Source organism: Saccopteryx leptura, chromosome 9, assembly GCF_036850995.1.
Source record: "Saccopteryx leptura isolate mSacLep1 chromosome 9, mSacLep1_pri_phased_curated, whole genome shotgun sequence".
Taxonomy (NCBI): Eukaryota; Metazoa; Chordata; class Mammalia; order Chiroptera; family Emballonuridae; genus Saccopteryx; species Saccopteryx leptura.
Window position 1 is genome coordinate 59,870,950 of NC_089511.1, and position 27,502 is coordinate 59,898,451.

General features: G+C 39.0%; 1 protein-coding gene across 1 annotated transcript; it reads right to left on the bottom strand.

Annotated features, from left to right (window-relative positions):
• Nucleotides 1-12,205: 12,205 nt before the first annotated feature.
• Nucleotides 12,206-27,152, bottom strand: MRLN (myoregulin). The gene is made up of 3 exons (XM_066349795.1): nucleotides 27,069-27,152; nucleotides 14,640-14,748; nucleotides 12,206-12,562 (listed from the first exon to the last, which is right to left on the bottom strand). The coding sequence occupies exon 3, from the start codon at nucleotides 12,540-12,542 to the stop codon at nucleotides 12,402-12,404; it is 141 nt and encodes a 46-aa protein (XP_066205892.1). The 5' UTR covers nucleotides 12,543-12,562; nucleotides 14,640-14,748; nucleotides 27,069-27,152; the 3' UTR covers nucleotides 12,206-12,401.
• Nucleotides 27,153-27,502: the final 350 nt, after the last annotated feature.

Below are 27,502 nucleotides of genomic sequence, written 5' to 3' on the forward strand. Positions count from 1 at the left end.
CCTCCTGGTCAGGCTGGGTTTGTTTTTCTTTTTTTAAGTATGATCACCTTAGATCTATTCAACATGCTGCAACTTTGTTTTGTTAGCTTTGATTTTTTTAAAAAATGATCGCTAATCCATGAAAACTAAAAGTTATAAAGAAAAAAATACCCTTGAAGGAAAAATGTAAAGTCAAGCATGTTCCATAAGGATTTGAACATAGACTGAAACTGATGCAGATGAAATTAATCTAAAAGGATAAGTGAATTTTATTCATAATTCAAACTCCCAGAAGAAAGAGTGTTACTGGCCTGACTTGAGCAATATAACGATCTCTCAGTCAGGGAAGGGTGGAGTACATTAAGAATACTCACTGAGGCCCTGGCCGGTTGGCTCAGTGGTAGAGCATCGGCCTGGCGTGTGGGAGTCCCGGGTTCGATTCCCAGCCAGGGCACACAGGAAAAGCGCCCATCTGCTTCTCCACCCCTCCCCCTCTCCTTCCTCTCTCTCTCTCTCTCTTCCCCTTCTGCAGCCAAGGCTCTATTGGAGCAGAGTTTGCCCGGGCGCTGAGGATGGCTCTGTGGCCTCTGCCTCAGGTGCTAGAATGGCTCTGGTTGCGGCAGAGCGACGCCCCCGATGAGCAGAGCATGGTGAGCGTGCTGGGTGGATCCCGGTGGGTGCATGCGGGAGTCTGTCTCACTGCCTCCCCGTTTCCAACTTCAGAAAAAATGAAAAAAGAAAAAAGAATACTCACTGAAGGAGAGATAATTATCTAAAAGCTAACTGGATTGCTGAGTAGACAAAACACAATAAATGTCCTCTATGATGGGAGACCATGTGAGTTCATGTCTCCATGTGAAGGCTTTATCCAGGAAGCAAAGAAGAATCAGTGAAGAATTCTAACAATGGGATGACACAGTTGGATTTGTGTTTCAAAATGATCACTCTTACAAACCACATTGGCGTATGAACTGAGAGGGAGATGAATTAGGTTAATTTAATGGCTGAAGCAAAAAAAAATGTAAAAATGTAAAACCTATAAAATTATTAAAAGATAGGGGACCAATTGGAGAGCTTGAGAAGTACCATGCAACTGATGGGTATGGGGATTAGTAACAAGAAAGGTTTGGGATGGCTTCCAGGTTCCCCAAAAGAGCCTCTAAAGAATTGCTGGAAATTAAGGAAGTGTGCCTTACACTGCAGGATCCTCTGGAATAGCCCAAATTTCAAATATTATATCTCATTGTTCCAAGAAAACATAAAAAATGTTTCAAAGACCCCAAATCTAAAATATATATGTATCTCCAAGATATTTTTACAACTGGAAAGAATACAGAATTATTTTGCCAGACTCAAGTTTTCTGCTCTGTGATTTGGTTAATATAGTTATAAATGGGTGAACATATACAACAGAAACAAAAAGTGGGAAACCCATTTGAAACCAGTAGAGTGAGTAGTGGTGCCTGCAAAGTAAAGGCTGAAGTTTCATTGGAAATAGGCCTGTCCTAACAAAGAGAAATCTGGGTTCATTATCAATCTAAGGAGACCTTAGACAGAAGGGGTCAGATCATTTGGCAACAACAAATATCAGACATCAAATGTACAGCTGGCTCATAGAGAGGCATGGCAATGGCTCTTCTATCCATGACCAAATCCATCACTCTGTGCTTAGAGAAAAATCTTCACATTTCTTTATTTTTATTTTATTTAGAAAATTAGATTTTAAAGGGCAACATTAATCAATAAGAATACATAGGTTTCAGGTAAATATTTCTATAGCATTTGAACTGTTGTGTACCCATTACCCAAAGTCTAATCATTTCCCGTCACTATATTTATGTCCCTCTCTACTCCCTTCTCCCCAATGCCTCTCCCACAACCTCTTCCCCCTGGTAATCACTTTATTTTTACCTATGGCCATGATTCTCAGTTTTATATCCCACCAACGTGTGAAATCATAGCTTTTTCTGATTTACTTATTTCACTCAGTATAATGTTCTCAAGGTCCATCCATCTTGTTGTAAGTGGTAATATGTCATCATTTGTTATGGCTGAGTAGTATTCCATAGTATATATGTACCACATCTTCCTTACCCAATCCTCTATTGAAGGGCACTTTGGTTGTTTTCATGTCTTGGCCACTGTGAACAATGCTGCAATGAACACGAGGGTGAACGTGTCTTTACGTACAAATATTTTTGAGTTTTGGGGGTAGATACCAAGTAGAGGGATTTCTGGGTCATACGGTAGTTCTATTCTTAATTTTTTAAGGAACTACCATACTTTCTTCCATGATGGCTGTATTAGTAGTTTGTTTTCCCTCCAGCAGTGGATGAGGGTTCCTTTTTCTCCACAGCCTCTCCAACACTTGTTATTACTTGTCTTGTTGATAATGGCCAATCTAACAGGTGTGAGGTGGTATCTCATTGTAGTTTTGATTTGCATTTCTCTAATAGCTAGTAAAGATGAGCATCTTTTCATATATCTGTTGGCCATTTGTATGTCTTCTTGAGAGAAGTGTGTTCAGGTCCTCTCCCCATTTATTAATTGGACTGTTTGCTTGTTTGTTGCTGAGCTTTGTGAGTACTTTATATTTCTTGGATATTAACCCTTTATCAGAGCTGTTGTTTGCAAATATTATCTCCCATTTAGTTGGCTGCCTATTTGTTTTGTTGTCAGTTTCTTTTGCTGTGTAGAAGCTTTTTAGTTTTCTATAGTCCCATTTATCTATTTTTGTCTTCCCTTGCCTTTGGGGTCAAATTTTAAATTGTTCTCTATGGCCAAGGTCCATGAGCTTAGTACCTATGTTTTCCTCTATGTAATTTATTGTTTCAGATCTTATATTTAGGTTTTTGATTCATTTTGAACTAATTTTTGTGCAGGGGGACAAACTGTAGTCAAAATTCATACTTTTGCATGTGGCTTTCCAATTCTCTCAGCACCATTTATTAAAGAGGCTTTCTTTTCTCTATTGTGTGTTTTTGGCTCCTTTGTCAAAGATGATTTAGCCATATACATGTGATTTTATTTTGGGGCTCTCAATACTATTTCATTGGTCTGTATGTCTGTTTTTCTGCCAATACAATGCTGTCTTATCGTGGCTCTGTAGTATAATTTGAAGTCAGGTAGGGTGGTACCTCCAACTTCATTCTTTTTTTCTCAAGATTGCTTTGGCTATTCGGTGTTTTTTATGGTTCCGTCCAAACCTGATGATTTTTTGTTCTATTTCTTTGAAAAATGACATTGGGATTTTGATGGGATTGCATTAAATTTGTATATTGCTTTGAGTAATATGGCCATTTTTACTATGTTGTTCCTTTTTATCCATAAACATGGAATATTCTTTCATTTCATTGTGTGTTTCAATTTCTTTCAATAATGCTTTGTAGTTTTCTGTATATAAGTCCTTCACATCCTTTGTTAAGTTTATTTCTAGGTATTTTTTGGTGTTATTGCAACTGTAAAATGAATTGTTTTTTTAAGTTCATTTTTCAAAGATTTATCATGGGCATACAGGAAAGCAGTGGACTTTTTGTATATTGATTTTGTATCCTACAACTTTTGTGTTGGTTTATTGTTTCTAATAGTTTTTCAGTGGAGTCTTTGGGGCTTTTTATATAAAGGATCATGTCATCTGCAAAAAGTGATACCTTTACTTCTTTCTGATACAGATGCATTTTTTTTTCTCTTGCCATATCATTACATTTCAAATCTAGGGTGGTATGACCACAATATAAATACTTAGATATGGCACCCACCAAATGAAAGCTGAATAAACTCTCAACATAATATATAATAATAATTATGAGCATTTTCTTCTATTGAACCTGTTTGTCCAGACATATTTGAGGGCTCAAGGTGTTTGCTTCTGGGTATTTTAACATTCCCAGGACACTTTCTGCCTTGATTGTTTCCCTTACCCACACATGGTCATGAATACTTCTTTTCAAACTCCTGAATTTGAATCAGTCTTTGAACCAGAATAGGCCTTGGAGATTAGCAGATACACCTTGACACTCAATGTAGCCTTTAACCTACTAGTTTTTCTGATGAAGAAACAGAAGTTCCAAAGGTTGAATGATAAGAGGGAAAGGGAATAGACGGTTAGAGCACACAGCCCTGAAGCCAAGACAGCCTATTAGCTTTGCAACTTTGATGAGCTTTCTTATCACTTCTGTGACTATTTCCTCATCTGTAAAAATGGGATAGATTAATATATCTCTCATATGATGCCTGTGAAGTTTCAGTGAATTAAACCAGATAAAATAGCCTAACACATAGTGCTGTATGTGTGCTTACTTTCATAATTATACCAAAGAACCCCAATTAGGGTTCCCATCTTCCTCCTTCTATACATAGTTACTAGAGAAAAATTCTGTCCATTGACAAATATGCAATGATAATGAATGGTTGTCACAAATAGCATCCTTTCATGATGGCTTGTCAAAACCTGCATCTGAGTTCTTGAAATTCATTCAAGGAAAGTTCCTATAGTGACAGGCTGGTATGATAACCAATCCAGAAAATCAACAAAGTCCAGCAACCAACAAAGTCTAAAAATTAGCCTTTTAACCAAGAAGACTTGAGTCTAATTCCTCAAGTGTCAACTTGGGTCTATCCTCTGTCAACAATGGTTTTAATAAACTAAAGGGTTGAATTCTGACTTAGATGTAATTCTTGGATAGATTATTCATTCAACTTTTCTTTGGCTGGTCAAGACTATTTTTCAACACATTCTTTAGCCAATAGTGATACATACCACAAAATAAATCAAGAAATAAACTTTACTGAGGAGTGAAAAAAGAAATACCCAATAGAACTCATGTCATGCTGAAAACTATAATCTTCAATAAATTTTACTAAGTACAGCCCAAATGGAATATTTTATAACGAGAAGTATGCAGTAAATGAATAACAAGAGCCAAAAACTCAATCTGCAAGGAGTCTGCTTATGGACAAATGAGCTATAAAAACACCTTGTACTGCACCGTACTCCTCCAACCACACAACTAATAAAGTGAACCTCCTACAGTAGAAAATAGCGAGGATAATACCCAGCATCCTGAATATGACTAACTTAGATAAATATCTAATAAATGAATAGTTGTTGAATGTTTATTATCTGCCCTACCATATTTGAAGGAAATGTGGAGCATTTCTTGTGTAGTTAACTTTTTAACATGAAATTGGGTACCAAGGAACCCAAATAAGCAACTACAATTGCTAGATAACATGGAGAGTTGAAGAAAATACATAATGATTTTCAAATTCAAATCAAATTAATCTTTTATTTTTAGCCTTCATTTCATAATCTACCTACTTGACATTTGAAATCCTGAGAGTTATCATGGTCACAAAGATTTTTCCCCCCTAGAAATCAAGAGAAAACCTTTCCAATTCTATAGATGTGGGGCAGCCACTTTGTAAAATAATTTGTAGTTCCACAAAAGGTTAAAAGTAGAGTTGCCATATGATCAATAATTCCCTTAATAGGTATATACACAAGATAACTGAAAATATATATATATATATACAATATATGCCACCACAAAAAATGTGTACATGAGCGTTCATAGCAGCATAATTGCTAAAAAGTAGGAACATCCAAATGTCTATCAACTAATGAATGGATAATAAAATGTGGCTTATCCATACAATGGAATGTTGTTTGGCCATAAATAAACCAACTACAAAAGGCTAATTAGTGTATGATTGTCATTCTATTAAATGCCCAGAATAGGCGAATCTATAGAGATAAAAAGCAGATTAAAAGGTGCCTAGGACTGGCAGGGGTGAGGGCTTTAAAGGAGGGTAGGTTTGAAAACAGTAGGCAGTAACTGCTCACGGGCACTAATAAATATGGGTTTCTTTTCAGAATAGAGACATGTTCTAAAATTGATACGGTAGTTGATGCACAACTGTGTAAATAATTGAGTTGTACACTTTAAAGAGATGATATTATATCTCAATAAAGCTGTTATTAAAAAAAAAAGTACCACAGATACAATTTTTGCTTTGCTTATGGTTTTTGAAAAGCTGTCCTAGGTCCTGGCTGGTTAGCTTAGTTGGTTGGTTAGAGTTAGTCCTGAAACGACAAGGTTGTAGATTCGATCCCTAGTCAGCACACACAGGAAACAACTAATGAATGCACAACTGAGTAGAAAAACAAATGAATGCTTCCCTTAATCCTCCTCTCTCTCCCTCTCTGTCTCTCTAAAAACATCAGTCAATAAACAAAAAAAATTAAGCCCTGACTGGATAGCTTGGTTGGTTGAAGTGTCATTTGGAAGCACAGAGGTTGTTGGTTCAATCCCTGATCTGGGCTTATATAAGAAGAGCTCAATGTTCCTGTCTCGCTGCGTCTCTCTTTCTCTCTCTGAAAAAAATAAGTAAATAAATAAACTGTCCTAAGAACATAACACAGCCTCTTAATTTATCTAGTAGAGTGAAGGAGCTGCCTAACATTATCATTGTGACAAAAGGGCTAGACATGATCAGCCTGGAATAACCAGAAAAAAATTGCAACCTCCAGAGAGAGGCTCGTTGTTTAATGTTAAACTGTGATGCGTGCTGCTACAAAGGGTTCAGAACAACAGAGGGCCTCACACTCTTTTCATTTTCTGCCACGACAGAGTTTCCTTAACCACCCGGGGTGGGGGACAAATTTCAAAGAGGTTACATAGCAGCTGAGTTTTACCAATCCTGAGAAATTAAGTCTCCTGTTTACTAAGCTATGGTCACACTGGACTTCCTAATGTTCTGCTGAGCTCCACCTACCTCAGGGCCTTTGTACCTTCTAGTCCCTGCATCTGAAGTCTTCGCTCTTCTCCCAGGTCTCCACCTCACTGGCTCCTTTTCAATCGAGTCTCTATTCCAATATCATCCTCTCAGGAAAGTTTTTTAGATCCCCCTAGCTAAAAGATTCTTCCTTCTCTCATTGTGCTGTCTCACTTTTGCCAAGGCACCTAGCACTAGCTGAAATTCTTATGTGTTTATCAGTTTGTTGTCTGCTTTCCCCATCAGAAAGCAAGCTCTCTGAGGACAGGAACCACAATATTTCACTGTGGCTACCACACTACCAGAAAGGCAGTGAGTGCTTGATAAATATTTATTGAGCAAAAGATCTCCACAGTACAAGTCATAATCAACTTCATAAATAACATTCAAAAGGTCAGTCTCTGTACCTGGGGATCACACTTTATATAGGAGTCCAGGGACACTGACCCCAGGGAACAGTCTGTAGCCAGCTCCTGGCCTAAAGGGCACAGGGCTCAGACTGGAAACCCAGTGGGTCACCAAGGACTTCCCGTGCTTTTCCACTAATCTTCCTTCCCTCTCCGTGGTCGCAAGTCAGACGGCAGCGTGAGCTCAGGGGCCTTTCCTGTGGGTTTATAAATAAGTCTGGGCTCATCGCTGATCCCAGAATGGCCTACATGGCAACTTGCCCTCAGCTTGTAGGACTGCTCCCAGTAAGATCAGCAAATAACAGTCATGGAGAGAGCAACCCAGAACAACAACCTGGTCTATAGGTCACACCAGCAACACATAGGTAAGATGCCCTCTCAAACCTCGGCCCCGGATTCTACAGAAACGGCTCTTTTTCATCATGCCCCAGAGGTAGGTATCATTTAACTCACTGAATCCTGCATGAAGGATTGCGATGCTCCACGTACCGCAAACTTCTTGCCTTCCAAATGCGGAGCCAGTGGTAATTAACCTCTCTGGCTTAATATGAGGCAGGATGATTGAGTGGTTAAGAACAGGGGTCTAGTGGCAGACGGTTTGGGGTTGAGGGTCTTGGTTCTCTCACTTCCTGTCATCACAGTCAGGATGTCTTGTGTGAACTTGTGCCTTTTACCTTTTTCCTCTGAGCCTGCTCAACTCCTTATCTGGAAAATGGAAATACCTCATACATTTATTTGTATAGATTAAACTACTCAATGTATGTAAAACACTTATCACAGTGCACTTCAATGAGGTATTGCCATTTATAAATAACAAGGTTTCTAGCAGGCATTTTCTGACCTCTCCTCAAATTAAAAATAATCTCCTCAAGGGACCACAGAACTAAGAATGTCGCAAAGGCCACTTGAGTTAATATAAAAAAATTAACTGTGAAATTAATAACCATGTAGATGCCTGAATTCAGATGTGGCTAGATAATGCATACCCATTAGTGGCAAGTTAAGAAACACCATCCAGTTCACTTGCAGCATTGATGGTAACAGTGCATGTGGACATTGAGTTCTACGCAACTCCACAGAAAGCCATCCAGCAAAAACTGTTACCTAACCTAGGCTGCATATAATATACACATGCCATAAATATTATTGCCATTGATGAAAACAATAACTTTCCAATTCTACTGAAGGTAGTCATAGGTCTCTTACTTCACAGAGCTCCTTCTGTTTTCTTGATATTTATAATAATTTCTTTCTGTTAGACATTTCCATATAAGTTTCAGTCCAGTTCACTTAATATTCACGGTATTTCAATGTGATACACAAAGCGAGTAGTATTAATGGAGTTTTCCGTTTTTTTCTTGGTTCTGTTTTGCTTTAACGCAGGAGGAGTATGAGTCCCAGAGAGGTTAAGCAACTTGCCCAGAGGTCACATAACGGGTCAGTAGCCAGAGTGTAGGAACACTTAGTCCAGTGAGCTTTCCTTCACATCAGTGCTTCTCAGACTGTAGCGTGCATATGAATCATGGGGGATCTGATTACAGTGCAGTTTCTGAATTCAGTATATCTTGGGGAACTAGGATTCTGCATGTCTAACAAGCTCCCAGGACTTGTTGCTAGTGGTAGAATAACTTTTTGCATACCCTCATAACATCCCAGGCATGCCCTCCCGATACTTCCTCAAATGCGGTTGCATCATTTGACTATTCATTCATTTCTCCCCAACTAGACTATGAACTCCATGAGATCAGAAACTGTGTTTTTTCCCTACTTTGACCTGGTTGCCCAGCACCATGCCTGGCAAACAGAAAGTCAACGAATATTTTTGAAGAATGAAGGAAAGGTGACCTATGTTCAATTACAAAGGTACAGCACTTGAATATTAAGACACTCATTACTTACTAAGAAAAGATATTTAAGATGTATCCTTGTTGTTTCAAGTCATATTCTGATATCTAGTTGTCATCACCAAGTCCCAAAATAACATAACCAAGGAACCTGTGCAGGGTCATCCAGTTTAGACTTCTATACCTCTCACAGAACTCTGCCAGGGTCTAGTACAATAGAATCACATTTGGGGGCCAATGGGATGGGTCATTGTTAGGTCACCCTAAGGGTGAAGGGGAATCATAGAACAAGCAGGCTGACTGAGGCTCGTTCATATTCAGCTAGGAGGGAGCAACATCACCTCTGCTTCCTCCCAAGGATGCTGATAACACCAGTCCACTATGGTTTGCAGTGGTTTTCCAAATGCCAAGAACTGTGCTAAACACTTGACACAAATTCTCTCATTTTATCCTTTCTACACACTTATGACATAGGCACTTATTATACAGGTAAAGAAGCAGAAGAGATGTAAATTATTGAACTGTAAGAGGAGAAGCCAAGATTGGGACCCAGGCAGTGTGACTCAGAATCAATACTTTTAACGACGTTTTCCACTGCCTGAGAGCACGCAGGGAAAGGAAACGACAGTCTGGAGAGAGGAGTGACTTCACGCCCTTGTCAGTAACCTGATAATAGGCTCCAACAAATCCCAAGTAAAGGGAATTGAGGAGAAATACATCACATCAATAGGAGATGACCCGTATACTCAAAAGGAAGGGTCCATCAATACAGTATAGAAAAAAATAGGATTTTCTGCTGCAGCAAATGCTCAAATAGTCTGACTCTATTTGGCTTATGGTTAAATATCCAACGCCACTGAAGGATTAAGTAAGAGTTGGTTAACTAATAAGTCTCAAAGGTCCCAGATTCCTTTCACGCTTCAGTAGGTCTCTTATGAAAACTTGCATTAATGATTGGGCAAAATCTGAGAAGATGATCACCACCTGGAAGAAATCAGAACTTTGTGAAGCGTGTGTATCCAATGTAGAAAGTCAAAAAGTCTAAAGGACAGTGAGACTTTTTTTTCAAAAGTTCAGAAAGCAGAAGTTCAACAGTTATATTTCAACACTGTCAGAAATGAGGAATCAAGAAAACAGGGGAAGGGAATGCATTATCAAAGTGGATGAGAAAAGGACAAACAACAACAACTTTGCTTATTATAAAATATTTTTAAATGTGGAAAAAGAAAATAAATAGGAGCAATACAGTAGTCTCCCCCCACCCCCCGCCATCTATGGTTTTACTTTCTACTGTTTCAATTACAAGGGGTCTACCTACTATGGTACAAAAACATTATATTGAAAATTCCAGAAATAAAGAATTCGTAAGTTTTCATTGCACACTGTTCTGAACAGTGTTATGAACTCTCGAGGCGTCTTGTACAAGAGAGGAATCATCCCTTTGTTGAGTTCATCCACGCTGTGGGCGTTCCCCACCCATCAGTCACTAGCAGCCTTCTCAGTTATCAGACTGACTGTGTTGTGTTGAAATAACTATCATTTTATTTAATAATGGCCCCAAAATGCAAGGGTAGTGATGCTGGCAATACAAATGTTCCAAAGAGAAGCTTTCATTTAAAGCGCTCCCTTTAAATGCAAACGTGGGTACAGTACAATAAGCTATTTTGAGAGAAAGAGAAAGTGGAGGGACCACATTTGCATTCATTTTATTAGAGTATATTGTTGTAATCATTCTATTTTATTATTAGTTATTGTGTTCATCTTTTACTGTGACTAATTTATAAATTAGTCTTTATCATAGGCATGTATATATTAAAACAAAAGTATATATAAGGTTTGGTTCTGTCCATGGTTTCACACATCCGCTGAGGGTCTTGGAATATATTCCCCACAAGTAAAACACAGTCATAGTCTTGAATAAAATGTTACTGTGAATGAAAGTTGATCTCTACAGATTGGATTTTAACCACCTTGTCTTATTATTATTTATCGTTGGAGGTAATGTGATATTATGAATTATGAAGGCCCAAGACTTAGTTCTGCCACTTCCTAGTTATGGTCTCAAGCTAGCATAATTTTTCTAAAATTCAGTTTCTTCATCTATAAAATAGAGATAACAAACACCTACTTCCTAGGATTACTGTGAGCCTTCCATTACATGACATACTGTTATCTACACTCAGATAAAATGTGTTTATAAGAAGATAACTATAGGCCCTGGCCAGTGACTCAGAGGCTAGAGTGTCATTTCGGTGTATGTACGTCCTGAGTTCAATTCTCAGTCAGGGCACACAGGAAAAGCAACCATCTGCTTCTCTCCCCACTTTTCTCCCCCTTCTCTCCTTCTTCCCCTCCCATAGCCAGCAGCTAAAAGTGCTGAGGATACAGTTGGTCTGTGTGCGTCAGCCTCAGGTGCTATAAAAATAACTTGGTATTTGAGCATCAGCCCCAGACAGGGGTTGCCGGGTAGATCCCGGTAGGGACCCATGTGGGAGACTGCCTTATTATTTTTCTTCCTCTCAACAACAACAACAACAAAAAAAAAAAAGAAACTGAATTTTAGAAAAATTATGCTGCTTGAGACCATAACTAGGAAGTGAAAAAAAGAATAAACTATTGCCCTGGCCGATTGGCTCAGTAGTAGAGTGTCGGCCTGGTGTGCAGGAGTTCTGGGTTTGATTCCCGGCCAGAGCACACAGGAGAAGTGCCCATCTGCTTCTCCATCCCTCCCTCTCTCCTTCCTCTCTGTCTCTCTCTTACCCTCCTGCAGCCAAGGCTCCACTGGAGCAAGGATGGCCCCGGCACTGGGGATGGCTCCACGGCCTCTGCCTCAGGCGCTAGAATGGCTCTGGTAGCAACAGAGCAATGCCCCAGATGGGCAGAGCATCGCCCCCTGGTGGGCATGCCAGGTGGATCCCAGTCAGGCGCATGCGGGAGTCTGACTGCCTCCCGTTTCCAACTTCAGAAAAATACAAAAAAAAAAAAAAAAAAGAATAAACTATTGATATATTGTATGAAAAGATGATTATATGTTAAAAATAGAATCATATAAAATTTTACATAGGTATGCACCCTTAAAACAATCAACTTTATTAATAATTTCACCAACAAATTTTAGTCAGTTTACCAAATAAAAATCATGTTAAAAATCAGAAAGTTTTATGACTCAGTAGAATTGATCTTGGGGGGGAAATTCCACTTCAATTCATGAAAATGTTGTATAAACCATAAAGTACTAAAAGTAGACAATATTGTTTTTATTGTAATGTCCTATTGGCTTCTAAAATAATTGAAGATGTCATCAAATTAAAATCACTCAACACATTAAACTACAAACGTTTATTCATGGGAATTTAATATAAAATTTATCAATAAAGTAAAGGAAGTCAGCTTTCTAAGAAGTTACAACAACATATATAATAGACATGAAGTCAACAAAGATAACAAGCAAAATTTTTAGAAGTCTTCCCACAATTTCATCTTCCAGACTTGTAGGGGTGGTAGTGGAAATTAATATCCAGTTTTTACATGTCATATCTAGAATGCTCCCGCTTCCTAGGGGAAAAAGAGAGAAGTATCCTCAAATGAATAAATTTATAATTCTGATTTTTAAAACTCAATCTAATATTTTCACTTTGAAGAAATAGTGATGAGGAAACATTTTTTAGGCAAAACTCAACATATTTAATACTAACCAATGAACTAAAATGTTTTGCTCCTAATGAATTAAAATATTTTTCATCCACTCATTTTGGCCACTTTAGATTTTATAATCATAGATTTTTCTACATGCCAAGTTTGTTTTCTTTCTCAAAGAAACAGCTCAACCTCTTTGTAAAGTATATAAATGTCTAATCACTGCTATACATCTAAAACTAATATAACAGTATATGTCAACTGTAATTGAAAAATAAATATTTTTAAAAAGAAAAGAAACAGGTCAAAGAACTATCAGAATAACTATTCTTTTTCTATGTTATCAGTATTAATGAAATCTTATCTGTAAAGTTATTTACAATCCTATCTGCTAAGTCATCTAAAATCTTATCTGCTAAATAAATCATTGGCATTATTTTACAATGGCATCAACTGATGCCATTCTTCCAACCTATAATACAGTAGGTATTACCAGGAAATGAAAATTTGAAAATATGGAAAAAGCAGGTGAATTTTTTTAATTAAAAAAATTTAGGCCTGACCTGTGGTGGCGCAGTGGATAAAGCGTCGACCTGGAAATGCTGAGGTTGCTGGTTCGAAACCCTGAACTTGCTTGGTCAAGGCACATATGGGAGTTGATGCTTCCAGCTCCTCCCCCCTTCTCTCTCTCTGTCTCTCCTTTCTCTCTCTCTCTCTCTCTCCCTCTCCTCTCTAAAATGAATAAATTTAAAAAAAAAATTTTAAATTTAAAAACAAAAGAACTTTTAATTTTATTGATTTTTCCTCAAAATCTTCTCTCTCATATTCTGGCCATTTAATAAGACATCAATCATTTAATTTCCTCCACATTTCAATGATAATCTAACTGTTTTAAAATAGTGGAATGTTAAAACATATAATTAAATTTGTAAAAGTATTAATTTGTAGTTAATTTAGCATACTGTTGGAAGATTTTACAAAATGTCAGTCACCTAGGGAGTTAAGAACCATTCTTAACTCCTTTTGCAGCAAGGCAAGGTTAAATAAGCAATTTTCAAATGCTTACATCAAACTCCCTTACTTACACTCAACCTAAAATGAAAATCCGTCCTCTTTAAATGTGGCAAGATTGGCCTGACCTGTGGTGGCACAGTGGATAAAGCGAAAACCTGGAACACTGAGGTTCCGGTTCAGACCCTGGGTTTACCCCGTCAAGGCACATAGGGGAGCTGATGCTTCCTGCTCCGCCCCCACCCCTTTGTGTCTCCCTCTCTCTCTCCTCTCTCAAATGAATAAAAAATAAAAGTGGCAAGATTGGGGTAGTGCTATTTTCACTCAAAACTCAAAAAGGTGAGTTAAATTTTAAGGAGGGGGGAGATAGATGATATTTATACAAGTGTCATTTTCTCCCTCTTTTAGCAATCTTGATTAATTTCTCTAATAACTAGCCTCATTTTTGTTTGTTTGTTTATTTGTTGTTGTTTTTTATGTGCCTTGACCGCGGGCCTTCAGCAGACCAAGTAACCCCTTGCTTGAGCCAGCGACGTTGGGCTCAAGCTGGTGAGCTTTTTGCTCAAACCAGATGAGCCCTCGCCCAAGCTGGCGACCTCGGGGTCTTGAACCTGAGTCCTCAGCATCCCAGTCCGATGCTCCATCCACTGCGCCACCGCCCAGTCAGGCAACTAGCCTCATTTTTAAAGGAAGGAAAAATGTGGCCCAAATTACACAACAATCATTAGAAAACACCTAGAATTTACCCTACGTTCAACAATTCCTTTTGCCTATGTTACAGAAACAAGAGGGAAGAATAATGCCTGGATTTGTAAAGTGGCTTTCTCTCCTATAACCTCAGCCTCCAGATTGTGTCTCCTTTCTTTGTACCCTGAGGGATACCTTCAGTTTTCTTCAACAGCAGTAAAAGAGAGACTCAAGCAGAGGAAGTGAGGGACAGACCAGACAACCTGTAAGGACTGAAGAGTAGAAACCCACTGCTCACCTGACTTTATCCCAGGTTGTAGTGATCACACTGCTCTTTGGTTTTCTCTGTCTGCTCTTGCTAGAGCAAAGTGCATTCAGCACAGGTGGTCTCTTAGCAACCTTGGTTCCTGGGTCAAAGCACATTAAAAGGTTTTATTAGATAGTGAGGTAGTATATGAAGTTGAAGGACAGGGAACATGCATGGAGAAACTCTAAAATCACTTTCAGAGAAGTCAGGAAAGAGATGTCGAAGAGTGGACTTTGGAAAATATGACATTTTAATTTTATTTTATCACAAAACTGTATAGCTAAAACTACACAAAAGGGTTAAACTGAATTCTAGGATTTTCCTGGCAGGGCAAACATTCATGACACTTTTAAAAACAAAAATTCTTGGGGCAGGGGGTGGGGGTGGAGGGAGAATGGGAGAACTGTTGTTTGTACATACTTGTAACTAGTAGATAAGTCCTGGAGACCTAACACATATAATAGTATAGTGATTATAGACCAAAAAACAAAGAACAAAACCCCACAAAACTATTATAAACATTAAACTTACTAAGAGACTAGATTTTAGTTGTTCTCAACTCCAGAAAAAATAGTAATTATGTGTCCCAATAGAGGTGTTAGGTAACCCTTTTATGGCAATCTTGTTACAGTATAAATGTATCATTTCAATACATATGTTATACACTTTAAACTTATACAATGTTGCATGTTAAATATAACTCAATAAAAATATCCCTAAAAATTATTTTAAATGTATTAGTTTCAACATCTACCGTGACAACAAACTGACTTCTCTGTCTAGACAACAAACTGACTTCTCTGTCTAGATAAGAGGACATAACTCATGAAATTTTATCTCTGCTATAAATTCTATGTTTTAAGCTTTTTATTACTTTCATAAAAAAATTAGGTAATGGAGGAGTGAATTTATTACCAAAGACCAGGCTATAAAATTCAGTCACAATGGAAGGTAGTTTTGTCTGATAACAGGATGATTATTATGACTATGAAATAATAGAAGCAATTTTGAAAATTGTTACGATTAAATAAATAGAAAATTGTTACGATTAAAACCAATACTTATGACCACCTATTACAATCATAGGTATATACCCTGAAGAAATACAAGGATATTCACATTAGGACACATATCCAAATATTACTTGTAAAATCTTTAACTCAAATGCTTATTAATAGATAGATACATAGATAATAGATACATGTAGCAATTTTTTTACAATAATGAAAATTAAACTACAACTTTATACAAAAACAGAATTAATTTTTACAAGCATAATATTAAAAAATTTTTAAAGCAAGGTATAAAAGAAAACACAAGTATAAGTATATTCATGTAAAGAAAAACAGTTAAAAAAGTACATGGTCTAAGAAACAAACTAATAGATACCTAGAACAAATTGATGGTTGCCGAGGGAAGGAGTGTGAGGATGGGCAGAGCAGGAGAAAGAGATTAAAAAGTACAAACTTCCAGTTCTAAAATAAGTCAAGGGGAGGTAATGCATAAGGAGTATAGTTATTAATATTGTAAATACTACAGACACTAACAGATGGTTACTAGATTTATTATGATATTACTTCATAAAGTACATAAAGGTTGAATCACACCTGAAACTAATATATGTGAACTATAATTAATTTTTTTTTTAATTTTAAAAAGTTCATGGTTTAGTAGTACCTAGACAGGTGACAACAGTGTAGTGGTAAATTTGTCAAGAAGAGCAAGGCATTGGCTACCATAAAGTCAAAAAAAGTGGTGACTTTAGTGAGGGTCAGAGAAGGGATAGGTGGGTGTGGGGAGCGCCCAGCAATGTTTCATTTCTCGTCCTGGGTGTGGTTAAATTGGCAATCGCTTTTAACTACTTGCTAAACTGTAAATAGAAGTTTTATGTGCTTTTCTGTATGTATGTTAGACTTCACAATTGAAATATTTTTAAAAGAAATACCTGCACATGTGAATGGTGGTCCTAATGGTCGAGTTAGGGTACAATGACCATGTGTAACTTTTTTTCTTTTGCTTTTTCCATTTCTCATTGTTTTATTTAAAAGAGTGTTGCTTATGTAACGTTAGACAACTAGAGAAAATAGTCCAGTAACTGGTATTCTTCTTCCTTCCCTATGCATTTAAAAGTAATGTATGCTGACTTTATTTTTTTGTCAAATTCATCATTTAGCAAATAATTATAGTCTGGTCTTTTGTAATAGATTCTCTTTTTTGCTAAAGCACATGTTCCTGTCTCATTCAAAATATTCATGAGATACAAGAACGTGCCCGATTCCTGTTTGGTTCTCCTTGATGTTAGATTCGTTTGTAGATCTAAATTATTAGAGGGACACAGATCTGCATCATCACAAGTTTATAAATACACTCAGATTCTACTGAGTGTTAACATTATGAGTAGCACACTACTTTGATTTACATTAGCTAGAAGCTCAGTAAGCAAGTGTTTTCCCTTTGGGACTGCAGGGACATTTTTTTAGGGAAAACCTATTTAACAGCAGCAATTTTTAGGGAAAAAATTGTTATTGGTTAAAACATTACCAAAAATACAAATAAATTTCAAACAAGTTAGGATGCCTAAGAAAGTATGCTAGAATATAGATATATATAGTGTGACTATCTCAAAACTGTAGTCTGATCTTGAACGTAGTATTTAAAAACCATACCTAAAATAGTATCACCTCAAATTTTTTATATGAGCCATTTCAGATTGTTTTGGGCCAAATATATTTCATGTTAAAGTTTGTGATTATTGCAAGTAATTTCCTCTCCCACTTGTATGCTCTACCTGACTTTCCCCCTTCTATTTCCAGAAGACATTGGGAATCAATTTATTATTTTATTGAATGTTGTACTGGATATAAAATGAATACCCTCTTGTCTCACTTTTAAAACATGTCTTTCTTTTTTTTTCTTTTGATTTCATCAAGATTTCAAATAATCTAACTCAAACTGACCTGTTCATTGTTTATTGAATGGGTGAACAGTGGTATCCCACAAAGTAAGCTGGACAAATAAAGAGTAGAAGTAACCGTTGGTCTCTGGGAGTTGAACTTCATTGTATTCTCTGTTCTTCACCCTGACATCAGCTTGTAGGCTCTTGATGAAAACCTTTATCATATTTTTATATAAAACAGGGCTTCTCAAATCAACTCTGACTCCTGAGACTATAAAAAGAGCACACTGGCTAAATGGCTTGGTCCCCTGACAAAAACAAAACACTGCAAAACAAACAAATGAAAAACTCTATTATATAAAATTGTTTCTCCTAATTATTTCTTCTAAGACATCATCTTCTCAATTTCTCTCAAATTTAACTGTTTCCCCCTATTAGACGCAGATTCTTGGTCAAGACAAAGAACGGAACATACTTTGTTGAATTTCTTTTTCAATCAAAAGAAAAACACTTTTCATTGGATTCAAGTTCATAGTCTTAAACATGAGTCACGTTTCAAAACTATTTTCTTTTTTGACAAGAATGTGCTAATCCTACTTCTTGTTTCCATCAATATCCAATGGTCAAGATAATATTGACAGAAGTTCCCTAGAGACACGTTTTAAAAAATGAGACATAATTGAAATCCATCTATTTTTGCTTCATAGGCGACTTAAATAAAGTATAATGCTGACCCTTTATTGAGGGCCTAGTACAGGGGTCGGGAACCTTTTAGGCTGAGAGAGCCATGAACGCCACATATTTTAAAATGTAATTCCGTGAGAGCCATACAACGACCCGTGTGCGTTACGCATTATCCAATAAAAATTTGGTGTTGTCCCGGAGGACAGCTGTGATTGGCTCCAGCCATCCGCAACCATGAACATGAGCAGTAGGAAATGAATGGATTGTAATACATGAGAATGTTTTATATTTTTAACGTTATTATTTTTTTATTAAAGATTTGTCTGCGAGCCAGATGCAGCCATCAAAAGAGCCACATCTGGCTGGGGAGCCATAGGTTCCTGACCCCTGGTCTAGTATGTGCCTGGCCATGTTATGCACGGTCAGGATATGGAACAGCTGCCCAAGCTACTCAGTATGCTATGTTGGAGCCTATACTAACCCAGCCTCCAGTCCCCAAATGCCACCCTCTTTCAACTACATGGATTTATCAATGTTTTCCAATGAAGAGTCACTTCTGAGAAGATCTGTTTTGCAATGGAAAGTATACTGAAATGGAAATATCCACACATAATTATGAATGACCTCTCTTTTTCTTTGTCTTGGCTCCTTTTTGCAAAAGTGAACTTCTGGTTAAACAGTGAAATGGACAGTCTTGCAGTTAGTCTCTGGGCCTGATGACCCAGAATACTTTGCCAGAATATCTTTACAACAGCAGTTGTTATTCACATCAATACAACCTGCTCTTTGTGAATGGGGCATTCACAAACCACTACTAGGAAGTTATTTTCTAGCAACCAGGTTAGCTGCAAGTACAGTTCTTTTAAATCTATTTTTTCATTAGCTTCTACTACTGCAATTTTATTCTTGTTTAGCACTAGTTCATTATCTACCCGCTGATCAACTTATGACTGACAAGTTTCTCTCCTTTACCTCCTTTACCTCCTTAACATTAGCTGTACCAAGAAATAGCAAGAATGCTTTAGGACATGGTAGCTGAGAGATGGGTCTGGAATTAGACTGCAGGGGTTTGATGTAGATCAGCTACTTGCCATGGGACCTTATACCGGTTATATGAACTCTCTGTGCTTCAGCATGTCTATAAAATGGGGAAGATGATAATAGTACCTACCTCTTGGGTAAGTGCGGAAATTAAATGAGATAGGACTTGTGTCTAGCAAGTAAACATCTTATAAGAGATAATGACTATTAATATTAATTATTACTTAGCATATTACCTACTAAAGGGTACCCTTTGGGTGAATCGTTCCTTTCAGGTTCTTTTTTAAGCACCTAAACATGCAAAACTGTCACATGCCTACTTATCTTTTGAAACCCAGTGTTACCTCCTCTGTGATCCATTCTGCCTTCTTCAGGTAAAATTTATTGCTCACTTGTCTGTAACATAGTGCAGCTCACTACACTGTATTATGGTAGTTTGCATGTACCACCCCGTAGGTCCGTGATGGCGAACCTTTTTATAAAAACCACCCACTTTTGCAGTGCTGGTCAACCTGGTCCCTCCCGCCCACTAGTGGGAGTTCCAGCTTTCATGGTGGGCCAATCATGGTGCTGTTTGGTTGCTTCGCTACCCGCCCACCATGAAAGCTGGAACTCCCACTAGTGGGCGGGAGGGACCAGGTTGACCAGCACTGCAAAAGTGGGTGGTTTTTATAAAAAGGTTCGCCATCACGGCCATAGGTAGTTGTTGTCTTCCTGGCAGGGGTCGTCAAACTTTTTATTAAAACCGCCCACTTTTGCAGTGCTGGTCAACCTGGTCCCTACCGTGCAACCAAACAGCGCCGCGATTGGCCCATCATGAAAGCTGGAACGCCCACTAGTGGGCGGTAGGGACCAGGTCTACCAGCACTGCAAAAGTGGGCGGTTTTTATAAAAAGTTTGACGACCCCTGCTGGAAGGTGAAGATGGCCTTACTCATCCTGGATCCCAGCGTCTCATAATAACTGCACTACAGTAGAAGCTTTCTTGGGAGACTAAAAATTCATTTTGTTGAAATGACAATGACAGGAAAAACACATACAGGGGTGAGCAAAAGGAGTTTTACAGTTGTAAGTATGCACGTTTATTCTTGTATTATTACTTATGGGTATTTATTACCTATATTATTTATTTGTATTGTTTGTCTTCTTATTAATGGTATTATTTTATATTCTTACTTATGATTTATCTTTTAGAGGATAATGGCTAGTGTTTTGCCCAGTCTTGTATATTAAGTCTACTTTTCCCAGAAAATATTTTAAAAATAAAATCCCAAAGTTGGGTGTTTTTAATTTATCTCCACATAAAAAAATGTCTCCTTCCCATAAAAGTTATGTTCAATAAAATTATCTTTAAGAAACTGGAAAAATTATATGGTAATTATGTTCTTGTTTCACTATTATTTTTGTTTTTGTTTTTGTTTTTGCTTGTAATTAAGAAAGCAAGTCAAGTTGTTAGAAGGCAACAAAAATTTGGCACCAGCCCTCTGGGTCTTCAGATAGGAGTGTCCTGTTGGGATGGCTACTGAGTCTATGGCATAATGGAGATTTGTCCCCTAGAGACTACCGAAGTGGATGCTGGCACGGCAGGGCAGGGGACATCAACTCCTGAAATTTGAGTCATTCAGAAGTTAAATAAAAAGTTGGGAATAGCTCTGGCCGGTTGGCTCAGTGGTAGAGCGTCGGCCTGGCGTGCAGAAGTCCCAGGTTCGATTTCCGGCCAGGGCACACAGGAGAGGCGCCCATCTGCTTCTCCACCCCTCCCCCTCTCCTTCCTCTCTGTCTCTCTCTTCCCCTCCCACAGCTAAGGCTCCATTGGAGCAAAGACGGCCCGGGCGCTGGGGATGGCTCTGTGGCCTCTGCCTCAGGCTCTAGAGTGGCTCTGGTCGCAACATAGCAAGCCCAGGATGGGCAGAGCATCGACCCCTGGTGGGCAGAGCATCGCCCCTGGTAGGCATGCCGAGTGGATCCCGGTCGGGCGCATGCGGGAGTCTGTCTGACTGTCTCTCCCCGTTTCCAGCTTCAGAAAATTACAAAAAAAAAGTTGGGAATATTTAACGGTAAATGGATTTTGTATGTTCTATACTTTTTTTTTTTTTTAATTTAGTGAGAGGAGAAGAGTCAGAGACAGACTCCCATATAAGCCCTGACTGCAATCCACCTGGCAGGTCCACTAGGGGGAAGTACTCTGCCATCTGGAGCATTGCTCCATTGCTCAGCAACAGAACCCTTCTTAGTTCCTGAGGCAAAGGCTGTGGAGCCACCCTCAGCGCCTAGGAACAATTTGCTCCAATTGAGCCATGGTTTCAGGAGAGGAAGGTAGAGAGAAAGAGAGAGAATTGAGAGGGGGAGAGGTGGAGAAGCTGATGGCGCTTTTCCTGTGGGCCCTGACCAGGAATTGAACCTGGGACATCCATACACCAGGCTGGCGCTCTACCACTGAGCCAACCAGCCAGGGCCAGTTCTGTACATTTCTAAAATTTGAGTTCAAGTTACGTTTTGTGAACTAATTAAGGCTCCATTTGATTTTCCCAAAGCTGCATTATGTGAGAAAGGAAATTTAACACACATCTGAGAAATCAATTCATCAATCATAGGAGCCTAGTATGAGAGAAAGCTTGAATGAGAATCATAATAAACAGCATATGACTTTATACTAAAATGATTGCAAGCAAAATTGTTGTATCTTATTTTCTGATTAAAGTATGATTTCAAGGAAATTCTTCTCTTTCCAGCTAAGAAAAACAACAGTAGTGAAAGGTCTGAACTAATACAGAGATTTTGGCGCTGGGAAAGAGATTTGAGATTTTGTAAACTTCTCATTTGACAAACTGAGGCCTGGAGAAGTACAGCAACTTGTCTAAAGTCACACAATTACTCTTCGTCAGTGTGATACTAGTTTATCATACACGCCTCAGCAATTGTTCAAAATTTCTGATAAGTTGGATTTTGTGTTTCATAAGACGTGGCTGCTATTTGGAGATATTCTTTCATCGCCTCCCAGCTTTGATTCAGGCCAAGGCAAGACCAGAATGTCCAGAATCAAGCAGGTGACAAGTGAAAACTAGAACACTTGGCCGGGCAGACTCACAAGGCACAGAACTTGACAAAGTGGACTTTGACTGAAAATAAAAACGTAAGCTTTGTTACACATGGTTGGCGGGGTGGGGAGAGAATGTAGATCTGGAGGCAAGACGGAACTGGTTTTCGATCCTGGTTCTGGCTGGTTTTAGCTCTGTGGCCTTGGACCAGGAACTTAGCTCCACCTGCCACCTCAGACGGAGAACAGAGATGACACTTGTCGTACAGGGGATTTGGAAGGATTTCACTCATAACTAGAGTGAAGAAGGGCCTACATATGCTTTCATTTTAACCTCATTAAACCTTCTGGAGTAAGTTATCACACTTCTATTTTCTTAGTTGGAGGAATGCGCCCATACATTCTTTGATTTTAATCTCATAAAACCTTAGGGAGTGAATTGTTAAGGCTCCTATTTCCAGAGAGGTTAAGGAACACTCTGCAAGATCACACACATCAGGGATGACGAAGGATTGGAACAGAGGTCTGTCTGGCCCCAGAGCCATTGCCACTGCCGTATCCCAGGACTGGAAAAGGTAAGACGCGAGCCCGGCACGCTGCCTGACACTGGGCTCCATGGCAGTTGGTACAAGGAAGCAGCAGAGTCAGAGAGACGGCCGCTTCCCTGCAGCCCAAGGACAGTTAAGAGAGATGAGTGATCAGATGAAAGGAAAACCTGATCCTTCAGTTGGGCAGGGGGTCCCAGACCTGTGTGGAACCACTCCACATGGATTGCGGGTGGCTGTGGCCAGGCAGGTTCACACTGGATCCAGACAGACCACAGAAGAACCACAGAGTTGAAATCCAACGTGGTTTCCCCATGCAGGTTCGAATCCTGCCAGTTACACCACGTCTTTTCTCTTCAACGGCCCCTCTCATGCTTCCTTTCTTATGTCAACACCTGTCCAGTGTGGGCATTCCCAAGCAATCTATGACCGTGCTTCAAATGTTTTAAGTAACTGGCCCTAAAATGAACTCTTTTTCTACAAATGAACAAACATCTCCTCTTGATCATCCACTACCAAGACGCCCAAAGGCTGATATTTCCTGATACCACATTCTTGCCCAAAATAGCAGATTTGGTATTTCCCCTAAGAAGACATAAATTATTCAGTTACAGGTACTTAACATTAAGAAATATTCTAGAAACGAAATAATCAAAATGTTTTCAAACTTCTCCCTGCCAAGTTCCCCAACCCTCTCCATGAATTGCGGCAAAGAATACTCTTACAAACCAGATGAACTGCCCAGAGCCCTGGCTGGCCCCCTGTCCCACCAGGCTTTAAAGGGAAGCCCCAACCTGGGGCAGTATCATCCAACCCTCATCTTTTTTATGGTATGAGGAATAGAACAGAGGGTGCTTCTAATTTGCAGAACTCAGACATCCAAACATATGTCACTACAGGTTTGGGGCAGTATGTAGAGAAGAATAGAGAACCTCTGGACCTGTTTGAGTTCTAAAAAGCATTTCCCAGAATCTTTTAAGCTACTTTTTTGGTCTACAGCATACACTCCTCTGTGTAAACTCATTGGTGACGATTTTTAACCACTGCGGAACAGTTGTGATATCTGAAACCAGCTCAGTGTTCTTCGGAGTCGAGGTGAGCTGGGAAGATAGATGGCTAGGCTGGAAAACACAATTTCCAGTTAAAGGAAAGTCTGTGACCTCTATTTAGGCAGAATTATTTTTCCAAAATTTATCACAGGGCTTGGAACAAAATAGGTGCTCAATAATAAAATGTGGAGTGGGGGAGGATGAGCTATGACTTTAAGGCAGTGGTGGGATTCAAATAATTTAAGGCCCTGGCCGGTTGGCTCAGTGGTAGAGCATCGACCTGGCGTGCAGAGGTCCCGGGTTTGATTCCCGGCCAAGGCACACAGGAGAAGCGCCCATCTGCTTCTCCACCCCTCCCCCTCTCCTTCCTCTCTGTCTCTCTCTTCCCCTCCCGCAGCCGAGGCTCCATTGGAGCAAAGATGGCCCGAGCACTGGGGATGGCTCCTTGGCCTCTGCCCCAGGCGCTAGAGTGGCTCTGGTCGCGGCAGAGCATCGCCCCCTGGTGGGCAGAGCGTCGCCCCCTGGTGGGCGTGCCGGGTGGATCCCGGTCAGGCGCATGCGGGAGTCTGTCTGTCTCTCCCCGTTTCTAGCTTCGGAAAAAATACAAAAAAAAAAAATTATTTAACAACCGGTTCCTGTCTTAATGACTGTTTTAAGTATAAAAAAACGGTATACCAGAAGGTAGCTCATTATTTCATGCATTTAATAGTTAAATAAGAATAATAAAAGAGGTACCCAAAACTAGATTATGTTATAAGAGAGAGTTTTAAAATACTAATGAAAAAAATATTAAATAATACCTGACAAAAAACAATAAAACTGTTATTTAAGATCTTTCCGATGACAGCTTGTCACCCTCTGGTTGTTTGGCACTTTTTCTCTTTACTTTATATGTTTGTTTACTGAAGTAACAAACGTGAGGGAATTAAAATAGAGTATTGCATCAAAGGTATAATGAGTTTTATGAAATGAATAAATAAATATTACAAACATAGTTCCACCCAGTATTTTCACCTATGGACGGAATGAACATTACTACAGGCGCTTAGAATACGCTGTTGTGCAGATGAACATTTAAAAAAAAAGAGTAAGGAATGTACATTTGTGATTTCCACATGAGTGACTGTCCAGGCGTCCACCTTAGAACCCTGATTACAAGTGGCATTTTAATAACCGATTCACTGAATCAGAAATTAGGTATCGATTCTGCTGAACCAGTGAGAACCGGCTGAATCCCACCACCACTTTAAGGTGCTGTGCTTCTGCCGTACAAGTTCATTACTTAGCAGGTGGACCCAAGGAGAGGCCTGAATAATTTTTCCAAGAATGTACAACTCTCCAAGGAAGAGTCTGACCAATAATACTCATTGTTTTGTGAATAAGTGTTGGTCGTGAGGCCCTGGGGACACCTACAGTAGTACCTGTGTATACTTTTCCTGTATCACGAAACAAGCACACTCTGACTTGTATCGTGAAACGCCTTCTATCACCTCCATTTCGAGCTTTTTGACCCCTTGCTAAGTTAACACTGTTTCTTGCATGCAAGAAGAATCAAATAAAAGTTTGCAGAATGATAGCTTACAGAAGAAAACAAAAACCTCACCCAAACTCCTGAACTACAGAATGACGTTTTGGAAAACAGGTATTCTCTGTCTCAACCCTCCTTTCTGTCTCGTCCAGACATAGAATTAAATCTAGGAAAGCAGCAAACCTGTCCTTTGTAACCACAATCAAAAGAAAACTTAAAGAATACTGACTGCAGTACAGCAGGTAAGTTTATTATTATACAATAGCTTATGCTTTAAAATTGTTTTGCAAGGTTCTCAGCCATCGCTGATCTTAGCTGTTGCCTAGTGCTCTGAACCGCTAACCACACATCACCCTCCAACGCTCCCATCCTCGGCATTCACACAGCCTACACCATCCTGACAGTGAAGTTATTAAAAGGAGTTAAAGCTAATTATTGTCTCTACAGCTTAGGTTAATGTTTTCCATCAAGTACCACACTGAAGGCTGTAGGCTTGAATTTGAAACAAATGAGAGATGATTGAGAAGATTCAGGTACTGGATTTATGGGGGTGATCATAAGCTATATAAATATCTAATCACAGGGCTGTACACATGAAACTAATATAATACATCAACTGTAAGTAACAAATAAAAAGAATTCTTAAAACAAAATTAAAAAAAAAAAAGGATATTCAAGAAAAATTCAAATGAGGCATTTACCTAAACACCATACTTGGAAATTCATATACATTATGAGAAAACCCCACTACCCTGTAAAGCAGGTGATGACTCTCGTTTCACAGACAAGGAAACTGAGGCTCAGAGTGGAGCACTGGCGTAAGGTCACACAATTTGTGAGTGGCCCCAGCCAGGGCTCGGTACCGGGTGGACATCTGCCTGCTTCCAACTCACCATAATGCCTCTCTTATACATTTCATCGAGAAGCGTCATGCACATGTGCAAGAGAACTAAACATTAGTGACCAAAGCAGAATGCTGTATCGGTTTATAGTCCTGAAGAAGGACTGAAGTGTCGGCTTTCACGTCTGCTGGGCACCAGCCTTTCTGCACGTCAGGGTCCCCCTTTCCAGGCAGAAGACATGGTGACCTACTTTGCAGGACTCTCAGAAGCAAACATTATAGAAAGGTTTCAGAGAGAAAGACTTTGGCTAAAATAACAAGAAGGCAATGAATCTGTGGAACAAGACCAGTGTCCTTTCTGATCCAAATCTCAAACACGGGGAAAAAAATCCCAAGTCTCCTGTCCAATACTCCCTGCGATACTTTCTACATGTGAAATTTCTGTTCAAAATCATGGAAATACTGTATTTGGAGAGAAAACACAGGGACAGGAATATCAAGCAGAGCCCCAAGGCTTGTCCAAGTAATTTAGATATCATACTAATCCCTTGCTTCTTCTCCTGCCTTTATTTAGCCAGAAGGAAATGAAAAGAATAGAGTTCCGATTCATTAATTTATCTAATAATCAGCCTTATAAAAATTAGAGAGATGTTGAAATGCAGGAAGGGGATATAGGCCTTATGATTCTAAATTTTAACTTACTATATTTTCTCTCTACGAGAAGCAAACAAAAGTTATACTAAATTTTTCTCCTATATCAACATTTTAAAATACCACATTTTTGAAAAACCAAAACTTACGGTTCAGGGGTTCAGTAAGCGAAGTCCAAAGTCACAGAGATGGTCTTCCTCTTTTGTGAAAAATACCACATGCTCCTAGGTTGATCAGGAAAGTCACTGGGCTGGTATTAATAACTGGCCTAGAGCTTTAGGAAGAAACATGAGCCAGACCATTAAGAGAGGAGGCAAGTGGAAATAAATTGACAGACACAGGTGGGATACATTATGACAACATTATACTTACAACTATGCAGGAGCTCAAATACCCCATGAGGATACATACAGACAACAGGGTAGCAATAGCCAGAGGGAAAGGGGGTCTAGTTAGGGGGTGAGGAGCATATGGAAGAGACTTTGCAGGGGCATACGGGGCACGATGCAGGGTGCTATATTGAGTGGGACGCTTGAAACTGTGACAACACAATAAAGTAAACAATAAAAATTTTAAAAAAGAA